The 12,949-nt window shown below is 37.5% G+C and overlaps 1 protein-coding gene across 8 annotated transcripts in view; it reads right to left on the bottom strand.

The window, feature by feature from the left end:
• Nucleotides 1-12,949, bottom strand: part of tenm4 (teneurin transmembrane protein 4) — a 493,967-nt gene that overhangs the window by 163,473 nt on the left and 317,545 nt on the right. For all 8 annotated transcript variants that reach the window (XM_056474308.1, XM_056474302.1, XM_056474300.1 and 5 more), the window contains one exon: nt 1,909-2,010. In XM_056474308.1, the coding sequence (XP_056330283.1) occupies nt 1,909-2,010 (102 nt within the window). The remainder of the gene's footprint in view (nt 1-1,908; nt 2,011-12,949) is intronic.

The following is a 12,949-nucleotide window of genomic DNA, read 5'->3' as shown; positions in this document are numbered from 1 at the left end:
CACACATACCCACATAAAAGGTAAAAGTTCTACCAAATGTAGCTTCACAAAAACAGAACTGCTGCTGGACTTTTGTAGGAAGATGAACACTATACTGTAGCTGAAGTTACACTAGTAAAAGTAAACGTGGCCATATCTACTCACTGGTTTAATAAGATTTCTGAAGATTGAATGATAAGAAGACATGGGCAGAGTAGAGATTCTTTTTTGGTAGCACTTTATAATAACTACACACTATGAACCATTTATTAAGCATTAGCAAATAGGGAATTAATTATCTGTTAAGCGTTAACTCTACATTAATAAACGTTAGTAAGCAGTTTATAACTGCAGCTACAAATGCTCTATTCTTGACTTATAAGCACATTTATAATGTGCTTAATAATTGTACTTTTATACTTTGTAAATGATTTATTTTTCATTGCTAAATTAAGTGTTGCATTATTTACAAACCAGTTATTTAAGCATAGTTGGTGGTTTTTAAAGATCATTCAGAATGAGTTAATAAATGCTTAATAAACTATTCAAATTAACATTTATATATGTTATTATTCAGGCATATACTAATAGTTAATTTATATGTTAATAAATGCTTTATTAAGTCATCTTCCTCCAGTTTTGTGACCTAATCTAAAGTGAGGACTATTCACGCTTTATAAATCCCTAATAAATTACAAGTAAAGGGACAGTTATATTCTAAACAGGAAAAAAAGATCATAAACAACATTATTCATTTCTGAAGATACACAAATGAAACTGTATTTAAAAAAAAAAAATCTCTGCAACCTTATCTTAAATAAAATTACTGTACAGTTTAAACATTGCATCTTATTATATTGTTAAATTAGTATGTTGTTGTTGTTTTATCCAATTGTATGTCATATTTTGACACTCCTGTTATTCAGAAATGTTACAACTTTACAGTAATTTTATTTTCTTAGACAAGACTGCAAAGATTATTGTTCATGTGATACCAAGCCTTTACTTGTCATTTATAAGGGATTAATATAGCACAAATAGTCCTCACTTTAGATTAGGTCACAAAACTGCATGAAGTTGAGTTAATAAAGCATTTATTAACATACATAGTAACCATTACAATATGCCTGAATAATAAGATATACAAACGTTGATTTTAATAGTTTATTAATCATTTACTAACTCTTTCTGAACGATCTTAAAAACCTCCAACTACTCTTAAATACTAATGATTTGTAAATAATGCAATACTTAATTTAGTAATGAAAAATCAACCAGTCACAAATTATGAAAGTACAATTATTAAGCACATTATAAATGTGGTTGTAAGTCAAGAATACAGCATTTGTAGCTTCAGTTATAAACTGCTTACAAACGTTTATTAATTTAGAGTTAATGCTTAACAAATAATGAATTCACTAGATGCTAATGCTTAATAAATGACTCATAGTGTGTAGTTATTATAAAGTGTTACCTTACGTTAAGAACACATATGTCAATAACAAGAATTGTACATTAAATAAATACTTTATATGTTTGTTTTTAAGTGTCCATTTGTACATTTCTATAGTATTTGCACATTATATTTGTATACTGTTCTAAACATAAGCATCATTTTCAACACTTTTATTTTCTATTGTTGATGCTTAAAGTCCTTTTGTACAAATCATTTAAAAGGATCATTTGCATGAAAAGTGCTGTAAAAACAAAATGTATTTTTATTTTTGTTAGCTAAGTTAACAGTACTACTAAATTTCAGTGAATCTTTCCATCCATCTTAATATAACAAAGTTCAAAATAAATGTTACTGTAGTTATTTTTAAGTAAATAATTTAGTAATATGAAAGTGAAAAAGAAGACCATATATATGTAGATATGAAAGGAACTAATAAAATCAGAAATTTAGGATTAAGCAAACAAAAATCTCACCCCTGCTGCAGTCAGGTCCTCTGAAGCCTGGAAAACAGTGGCAGTTTCCAGACACACAGTCTCCATTTCCAAAACAGTTACTAGGACAGTCATCGATAGAGTCTGCAAGAGAACAACACCAAACAGCATTTGTCAGAAAGAACGCACATCTATCCATTCTTCACATGGACAATTCATCAAAAATCTGAGCAGAAATCTTGATTCCCCAAGTACTCGATGATCGCTTTCAATTTTAAAAGGGTCATAATAAAAAAAAATCAAGTTTGTCTTGATCTTTCAAATAAAAAGAGTTCACTATGAATCCATATTGTTACTTTCAGAACTCAAACTTCTATCCCCAGGCAATTTACTGAAGCTGAGCATGAAAAAAAAAACAAGCTCAGAAACAGAGCTGATAACAATGTTATTTTGAGGTTAGCATCAGATCAAAGATGGCTAACAAATAGGTTTTAAAGGTGAAATACAAAATTTTTCTCATGCAAAAAATACTTTGGTTTAATAACCCAACTCAGTCAAAAACAGAAATATTGTCTTAACCAATGAGACGGGTTTAAGGCGGAGTTTAATATGTTTGATCAAAAAGAGGTTATATTTAATTGCACCACTGACACATTTTACTTTCAGCCTTAACTATACTAGTATGCATGAAAGTCAATGAAATCAAAATAAATATATAATTAGACGTTTACCACATTCCGTAACAAGAGTGTCAAACAAAGTGTGACATTTTCAGTTAGCTAGCAGGTCTAAGGTGAAGTGGAACTCAAGTGGCGCCACTTGAAGAATTTACTTCAGCCTAATGAGGAACTCTCTGTAATTAGCGTAGCTGTTTTTGTGACACGGCACTAACATTGACCATCGTGAAGCCAACATGAGAGCATGACACATCCAGCGACGCGGCTAATGGAAATGCCATCTAACACCCGCATTCATTGAAGCATGCTAATTTAAATGCAGGAATGTCCGCATGCCAATTACAAGATTTCTGATTTCACCCAGGAGCATATATGTGTGTATATATATATGTGTATATATATATATATATATATATATATATATATATATATATATATATATATATATAAAATGAGTTTCATTACAGATTGCAGATATATATTAGACAGACTCCTGGTGTGAAGAAGTGAAGCTTGATTCTGGCTAGACATCGGCTTTCCAAACACTGACAGCACCCCAGAAGCATTTCAAATCCTATCTTAATTTTGTGAGATCACATATATCTGGGACTTAGCTTGTGAATATTAATAAATTCTGTGTATGTATGGTTTGTGATACACTCACCGGCCACTTTATTAGGTACAACTGACCAACTGCTGAATTTCTAATCAGCCAATCACATGGCAGCAACTCAAAGAATTTAGGTATGTAGACATGGTTAAGATGATCTGCTGCAGTTCAAACTGAGCATCAGAATGGGGAAGAAAGAGGATTTAAGTGACTTTGAACGTCATAACAATTCGCCAATGTGTCCGTAAAATAAAGCAGTTTTTGACATAATTCAAAATAGCCGACGGCGAAAATGGCTGACCTGGGGAAATCAGACATCATTTGATTCAGCATGGTCTGCCAGATGTAAAGAGACCAATTTTATGAATTTAGACAAAGGGTTCAGAAGTTACAAGCAAAATAAAAAACATTTTTTGTATCTCCGGACCACTAGGAGGCAGTTTGCCGAAATGCTGCAGCTTACTTCAGACCATGGTTGTGATAACACACACCAAGTTTGGTGAAAATATGTGAATGCGTTACGGAGATAACACCAAGTACATTTTCGCAAGCTCTACGTTAAATTTGTTCACAAGTTCATTGAAAACGTTTCGCCTAATCAACTTGAATTCCATAACTTTTGGTATGCATGGTCTGTAGAAAAAAAAAAAAAAATCAGACAAACGGCCTAAGAAGAGAAACCATTCAAAAAGGTTTTACAAAAAATAAAAAATGTTCAGTATAGAAAAATGATGTCAAATGGTGATCTTGAATTGGCTTGAGCCAAGGAAAAGATTTTTGATTGTAGCCCATTCAGTTAAAAGGTTATAAACATAAACATAAGTGAAAATTTGGACAAGTGGTGGCACTACAGAGTTTGAGTTAGAGAATCCAAATTTATTGTGGTTGAAGCTTTGTCCGCTATCAGTGTGCCAAAATTTGAGCAAATGGTTCATAGGGCTGCCATAGACTCCCAGAGCAGAAGAAGAAGTGCTTTGGCCCCTAATAATAACAAAAAAAATCCATCACTAATTATTACCAAGCAAACTTTCCACATCACCAAACAGGTTATTGTTATGTGTCACTAAAAAACAAGGGACACTTTGCTGTGTTGTACCAAAGTCTATAGAATACACATATCAAGTCACATACAGTATCTTTTTGAATAGGAAAAAGTGTAACTGTCAATATGGTAAATAAAGCCTCGCCTACTAGTACAGGAGCCAATCATCGATCGCTATATGGTGAAATAAGCTCGCCTTCTAATACAGGAGCCAATCATCGATCGCTATAGACTGACAATACTCTAGGGGGAAGGGCTCAGACCAGATGTGAGTTTTTGCAGATTTTGTATGATTTTGACGTTTAGAAATGAAACAAAAAAACTGACTCATGACTATTATCACAAATCTGATGATTTCAGGCAAATCTGGAATCCTCTATGGGAGTGTCTTGAAAGATTATATTTATTTTATTTTAATTAATTTATTTTTTGTTAATTTTACCCTTCACAAAAGACTTGAATCAGTAGCCGATGGACGATTGTATAATAGATGGCTATATTATTGTATATGATGACATGAGACACCATTACGACTGTTGTCATTGTATATCTTAAAATAAATGTAAAAAAAAAAATAAAAAAAAAGAAATGAAACTAAAAAGACATTTGTTTAATTTTATTGGTGATTCCTAATATGAAATTCAATCATGGCAGCAATTTTGGAGAATTTGATGTATCCCCATTCAAACAGAATGCCCAAGCATACTGCCCGAGAGGTGTTTCAAAGATGGTTGCCGACTGAAAGGACTTGCCCTAAAGGGACTTTGGTTATACCAAAAAAAATTGTTTGTCATGCACAGGCTTCACACTCACTCATAGGTTGTATAACATGGTTTTATACATTCAGCAGTTCACTCATGCATCACATTGACACAATTGGCCATAAACAAGTTGTTGAGTTTCATCATAAAACTCATTATAAAGTAATTTTCAATCATTCCTGATGACCAATTATAGTTCTCAAATAAACTTGTGACATTTTATTTGATAACCTCATCTGCCACTGTCTGTCCTGGGATTCTATGGCTCAGCGGATAAACACACGGATCAACTACCAAATGCTAAGCATGAATCACTTTGCGCGACTGATAACAACTGCAACGGAAAAAGCATGAAAGCAAACAAATATGTGGCAGGATGCCATCGTTATGACACACACTCCAGTAATAAATATAAAACAAAAAAATTATTCCATAAAGACGTAGAGGCATGGAAAACATTCTGACATGATCAACTTTTTTTGTGACAAAGCAAATCCTCACACAATTCAACCTGAATTAAACATGAAATAGCGGTGAAAAATATTCCCTCTCTAAGGCCAGTCGCTGGTGCGCCCGGGGCTGAGCTCTCTCTCGACAAAGATGCTTTTGTGTCGGACAAAGGGCTGGAAATGTGAGCCCGGACACAGCCTTCCCCTTCCTCAGGAGAGTCAATCATCGCAGAGGATGCAACAGACGGGAAGCCGTACAGAGGGAAGGAGAGGGAGAGAAGGCGGTAACTGCACTGTGCTGCAGAGAATGTTTTAGAAAGAATGTGTCTTGATGTGAGAGGAAAAGGCTGGCGGATTGGCTATCCCCATGCGACGCCTGAGCCTATCAAGGGTGTTTGATGGCTTCCAGCCTCCATTTCTAAGCTGAGGGCACATGCGGGTCTCTTGAAAGATGGCTGAGAGTGTGCGCGGGTGCAGTAATGTTAGATAAATTAAGGCTTGGCCATTTGTATTTACATCCACCGACACAATTATACATCAGAAGGCTTTCTCACTTTGTATCTGCCATGAAAGTGCTTCGAGACTCTCTCTGCATGTGTCGTTGGAGCACCATCTATCTCTCGCTGTGCCTCTGCCACTCTCACATAAAGCATTTTTGACACCACGACTGATCTGAGTTCAGTACCTGCGGTCCAGACCCCGCACTTCCCTTCAGAACTGTCAAGTATAATTCCATCTCCAAGCAATGACTGAGACGGCCGTGTCCAGTGGTGAATTTGAAGAGTCCATATTTCTGCATGCTTTTAAGACTTTCATGGCTGCCACACACAGAGAACACAGGACCTAAGCGCGCAGCAGGGCTGCAAAAAATGGCAATTTTATAACCTGCCTGGATGGAACATTTCCTATGTGGTATTCGAGGCCACCTCTATGTGTGTGTGAAACTGTCCAACACAGTTTAGCTACACTCTCATAAAAACAATACACAATCTGTCACTTGGGTGGTACCTTTTCAAAATGGCTTATTTCCACTGAGGGCTACGCTAATGTCCATTTTTGTCAGGAGTTTCAAAATAGCAAATCATACAGTAGCACTTTTTCAACAGTATGGCACCAAAAGGCAAGATGCCCTGCTGAGCATTATTGGTTTACAGAAAATCTTCACTTGTACGTTCAACAAGCCAGGAGAACAACATAAAGTGAAGCGCCACTACTGAATCACAACACTGTAACACACAGCAATTATCTGTGTCCACCATTCACATGTCTCATCTATGAAAAGCACTTCCTCTCTACACTCACTGGTCACTTTATAAGGTACACCTTACTTGTACCGGGTTGGACCCCCTTTTGCCCCCTTATTAAAGTAGGCCAACCCTCCTGTGCTCCTGTGAAACTCTTGCTTATGATGTAGAGTGTGACAAAATAATAGTGTAGAGTCCTAACCTAACGTTAAAAGATAGCAACGAAAGCCTACAGTACATCCCACTCTGCAAATCGTCATCCAAAGCCATGCCTCCAGTACACACAAAACAACATGAAACAACATCACTGCAATACATCATGTAACATTAAATGTAGAGAAATTCTTTATAGATACTTAAAATTTAAAAAGAAGGTAGGTTGTTTGTGTATTATTAGCCCCTTTCACACAGTGATACCAGTAAATATCGGGAAAATTACCCGAATGACGGTAAATTAAAAAAAAAGGTGTTCACAGAGGAGAGGACGTTCCGTAGTTTTTATGGAAAAGAACGTTCACACATCTATTCCAAAAAACCCATTAAAATCTGACATCATTAACCAGAAATAATGTCTAATCAGCTGCGCTTGTATTTGTAAACATAAAAGGAGTTGGCATTTTCTTGATGGTTTCATTTTTATTTAAAGCTTTTGCATTCACGCAGCTGCTTTGTGAGACCCAAAGGCAGAAACGCGAACCGCAGCTAAATGTTTACACATTTAACTACATTACAAATACTGTGGATGGATAAGTATTGTGAACAACTTATATGAAAACATATGGAGGAACACTTTCACATGTCGAGATGTTCATAATATGTGTGTGGCGCTCACTGGCTCCTTCACGTGCACAGTCTGCACACGCAACTGAAGCAGAGCTTGAATAAACAAACAGCGGTTTATCTTGGGCATTTTATCGATAATTATTTCCACAGTTAGTATTAAGAAGGAACATAAACATTTTCTGACTATCAACTAGCAGCTAAATGTGTCTGGAACAATATTCAAAGGCTTTTATTTTCAAAAATAGCGTGGACATGAATGCATCTGAGTGTTCTGATTGGCTAAAGTACACGTCTCACGTCAGCGCATTTTAGACGTAAATGCGCTCTTTCCGTCAATCTTCCTTCTGTGTTGACACAGCGCAACATTCCGGCCAATTACCGATAATGTTATAACTTCTCTTTCTGGAAAACTGCTGGAACTAATTTACCGGTATTTTCAAAAAGGACCTGTTCACAGACCTTTCCGGAAAATTGCCGGAAATTTTTCAGAAAAGTCTGTATGTGTGACAGGGGCTAATGACAGCGTACGGACTGCAATGGAAAATGAAGCTTCATGTATACTTTAGGTCTCAGCAATTTAGTTTCGTACAAACAACTAACCCCATGTATGATCAACTTTAATGATCACCGACATCACCTTTTATTTCTTGTACTGCATATGTGACATTAATTAATCTGTAGTGCTCTTGTGTAGCACATGACTGTTGTGCTTGGCTTTAATCTGTGATGGATATCTAATATTAGAATTGTTGAAGGCCTGTCAGCTGCTCTGAAGGCTGAGAGACCAGAGCAATGAGCAAAGCCACAACTACAGAAGAATCCTTGATAACTTTGACAACATAGCTACAACAAATAAGACTATGTTGCACATGGGAAGGACACCTTAGCTTTGTAATGAGTTGTCGTGAGAATTAGAGAGAGAGAGAGAGAGAGAGAGAGAGAGAGAGAGAGAGAGAGAGAGAGAGAGAGAGAGAGAGAGAGAGAGAGAGAGAGAGAGAGAGAGAGAGAGAGAGAGAGAGAGAGAGAGAGAGAGAGAGAGAGAGAGAGAGAGAGAGAGAGGCATAAAGAGATAAAAAAGGAAACAAAAATAGTCACAGAGAACGAACGAGAACAATAGAGATATTCAACACTTCAGGTCCCTTATGGAGCAAGGCGCTCTTGTACCCAGAGGAAATTTGTATTGCTCAGAGGTTTCTCTTACATAGCACTGGAGGATTCATTGAGATGTCAGGTAATATTTCATTTCAGGACTCACTTTGTCTTTCGTTGCTAAAAAACAGATGTTGTCATACAGCAAGTATATAGAACTATAAGACTAATACCAGTGTTAATTTTGACAGCAAATTTTGATTTAGTTTTAGTCTTAGGCTTCAGTCGAAAAATCCATTTTAGTTTTAGTCATATTTTAGTCTTAGGAATCATTTTAGTATTAGTCAACTAAATTTTATAAGATTTTCATCGACTAAATCTACTCTAGATTTAGCTGACTAAAATATATTTGGTTTAACTTAAGTATAATTTAATTAAAATATTGTATAAATTTATTTACACAAAATCTTCTAACTTAAAATTAAATAAAACAGTCTCATTAAAATGTAAAGACTTACATTAAAGATTTAAATACTTATTGAATTTAGGACTTACAGATGTAATAACTTTTAATGTACAATTTAACAGAGTCAATTCTTTAAAGGTCAGCGAGAGGCTATACTATTAACCTTTGCATGAATTTTGGGATGACTCCCTGGCATGCTGATGTCGCTGATTTCATTATAGTTTAGTCAGACAGACACTCCTATGGATGATGTAATCACATCCCGCATCTACTGTGGTCCAGCTACTTTTCAAATGTGTGTACGTGAGTCATGCATCACACACCAAGATTAATTCTGACTGGATATTTTCCAAAATACGTCCCTCGATCAAATTCTCGTCTCGTTTTTATTAGTCAATGAAAATGTCAGTATATTTTTTATTGCAGTTGTCGTCATCATCACTTAATTTTTATTTAGTCATCATCTCGTTTTTGTTAGTAGAAACTTGTCCATCACGAAATTGTGACGAATATTTTTCAGCAGCGAAATTAACACTGACTAATGTAGATTGGATACACTGATAAAAGCTATCTGTTGACTTTGAGTAAATATGTTGCTTTTAAAGTGATTAGCTAAAAAATTTGCAAACTCATTGGCGTAAAATGATTAAGTAAATAAACAATGTTTATATTTATAAAAATTAAGTTAACAATGAGTTTACTCAACAGCCATGGCACTTTTCGCAAAGATTAGGGGTGTAAACCAGGTGTCCTGGCCAAATTCCCTCCATCGGCCCTTACCCATCATGGCCTCCCAATCATCCCCATCAATAGAATTGGCTCTATCGCTCTCTCTCCACTCCCCCTATAGCTGGTGTGTGGTGAGCGCACTGGCGCCATTGTTCTGTGGCTGCCGTCGCATCATCCAAGTGGATGCTGCACACTGGTGGTGGTGTGGAGAAACCCCCCTCATGATTGTAAAGTGCTTTGGATGTATGGCCATACATGATAAATGTCCTGTATAAATACACATTACTTACTTACTAACTAATAACTTTTTACAGTGTAATATTTATGATTCAGTTCTAGAAGACTACAGGAGAAAGGTTCATTTGACTTTTGATAGCTTGTTTGAAACTTTCTAAAAATACTGTACTGCACTAAAAATCTATACAATAAGAGTTAAATGACTGTATATTCTCATCTCATCTCATTTTCGTCCGCTTTTCCAGGGCCAGGTCGCAGGGCAGCAGTCTTAGGAGAGAACTCCTGACTTCCCTCTCCCCAGACACTTCCTCCAGCTTCTCCAGGGGGATCCCAAGGCATTCCCAGGCCAGCCGAGAGACACAGTCCCTCCAGCGTGTCCTGGGTCTTCCCCAAGGCCTCTTCGTGATGGGACATGCCTGGAATACCTTCCTAAGTAGGCGTCCATGAGGCATCCGAAACAGATGCCCGAGCCACCTCAGTTGACTTCTCTCGATGTGGAAGAGCAGCGGTTCTACTCCAAGCTCCTCCCGGGTGACAGAGCTCCTCACCCTATGCTTCCCTCACTCATGAACAAAACACAAAGATACTTGAACTCCTCCACCTGGGGTAAGGACCTTCCTCCAACATGGAGATGGCAAACCACCTTTTTCTGTGGAGCACAATGACTGTATAATTTAACAGAATTTTTCCGTACCACGTGTTACGGGTGTTTTTCCATTTATATACATTCTTGAATTACATATTGGGACCAGGATCGCAGTTCAGACAGCAATTTATGGACACCGGGACATAGTTCTTCCTCTGTTCTCCCCTGGTAAGTACTCTTAAAAAAATATCACAAGATTTCAGTAAAAAGACTGCTTCATTACCTTTTCATTGTTACTTTAAATGATTATTGTCTTGTCTGAACCACCCATTCAATGTTCAACAGTGAATAAAGTTGGATATCTTATCTCAGATACCATATTTTAATGCATTTTCTTTATCAGTAAATATCCTATCTGTTAATTTACAGTTGTTTGTCCGTATTTCTTAAAGTGCCATGCGCAGGAAGTAACGTCCCAGCCCCCTCTGCACCTCCTGCAATCTGCGCGAGTCTGACCGGAAACTTCGGCTGTAAAAAAATATTTAATAGACATATAAAATGTTTTCTTTGTGGGCTACATCGTATAGACTAGATTGGTTTATATATCGTGCTGGCAGTGTATTCTGATGCTTCTGTTTGCATATAAATAACTATTTTTATTGACATTATCTAATGTTAGCTTTAGTTTGACCAACATATTAGGTCTGTGTGATCGAATTCCAGTGGCAAATTGCTTTGCTGATTTTTTTATGGACTTGCGTGAATTGGAGACATATGTAAGTTAATGCTACATGAGGAGAAATACATACACATAAGGTTACTATACATCCAGACGTGTATAGCAAAATAATCCTTGAAAGGACGATTGGACATCGACGCAATGAGGGGGCGATTGTATTGTTTATGCGCTAACCACCACAGGTAAAGTTTATGGTTGTCCCACTTATTAGACCACTAAAGTTACTTAACATATATCATATGATATTTCTAGGGTCTAAAAAGCCAATTTTCTGGTAATTTTTACTTTTCCGTGAGTAAAAATGTAGTTTATTACAGGAGGTGTGTTCAATGAGATACCAACAGTGGAACCATAATTATTATTTCCCCAACACTTTCCAGTCTGTGATTGGTCAGACAAACTGGGTGTCGCACCCTAATCTGATATCATTGATTGAACCAGTATTGCTGGTATAGACTAGTGAGGCAAAGACAAAACAATATTAATGTTTTGAAAATGTCTCCGTGCTTACCAAGAACTGCTTCTACATTTTAATTTGGGATAACAAAGCAGCTCTAAATGCTAAAATCCCAACTCCAGTGTGACACTCTGTACTGCAAACTGTGTAAGGTTTGAATCCCCTGAAGGTCGCCATCCACCTGACCTACTTTCTTCCGGTCTTTCTCACCCTCTCGGTCTCGTTTTTCCTCTTTCTTCACCTCTCCTTTCAGCCTCCCTCTGAGCCCCACAGCTCAGAGTCAAATCAACTCAGGCGTGACTCCCATTCTAGACCCTCTTTCTATGAAGCCCACCGTCATGGCCCCAAACCGCAGGTGGCCAACAAATTCCCAATGGAGGTTACATCCAAGAGGACGAAACACAGGATAAACAGACCGTCTCCTCCTCTCCTCATCTTCCGCCACCCTAAACCACCATGTCATGTCTCGTATACGCCGTATCGTATTTTCACTGGGGGTGGAAGGGCGCAGTGCCGTCTTTCCCTCGGACGAGCTGGAACCGCACAAATAGATGTGTGGCAGACACATTCGCATCGATCGACAGGATGGCAAACCCCTCCTCCCTCTCGTCACAGATGGACCATGGCCCAGGAGCGTTTAATTAAAGAGCATGTGAGAACAGCTCCCAGCTGCCACCTCCACGAAAGATGAAACCTCACCACGGCCTCCAGCTCTGCCCTCCCTGTAGACGCGCTCATGCTAATCAAAGCCGCTTTCAGGACGCAGAACAGAAAGGACAAAATCAGAATCGCCTCCATCAGTTGCGGAAAAGGAGGCAGTCTTTCATAGCAAAAAAAAGATGCACGTGAATATGATTAAATAATGACCAATAATATGCACGGAAAAATGGATGGGTCGTCAATCAGAAGCTTTGAATCAAGGCCACTGTGTTCTATGCAAATAGACAGCAAATGGGAAGCGGGATTTGCTGGGAGGCACTCAAAAACTAACAAGAGTCTTACGAGCCATCAGTGAAGAACACACGCAGGCATAGTGAAGCACTGCTCATTTCCGCAATCTTTCTTATTCAAATCCACCTTGATTACCCTGTAGAGGTCTAGGCTGGATGAGATGGCGATGCAAAAAAAAAGGGTAATATCAGTCGTTGGCAGGCTCTGACAAGTAGCACGGTTGCAGGAAAAGATTTCTGTCAATGGCTTATTCATATTTGGTT

The sequence above is a fragment of the Danio aesculapii genome, chromosome 15 (genome assembly GCF_903798145.1).
Source record: "Danio aesculapii chromosome 15, fDanAes4.1, whole genome shotgun sequence".
NCBI classification, from domain to species: Eukaryota; Metazoa; Chordata; class Actinopteri; order Cypriniformes; family Danionidae; genus Danio; species Danio aesculapii.
This window is presented reverse-complemented; position numbering and strand designations above follow the sequence as displayed.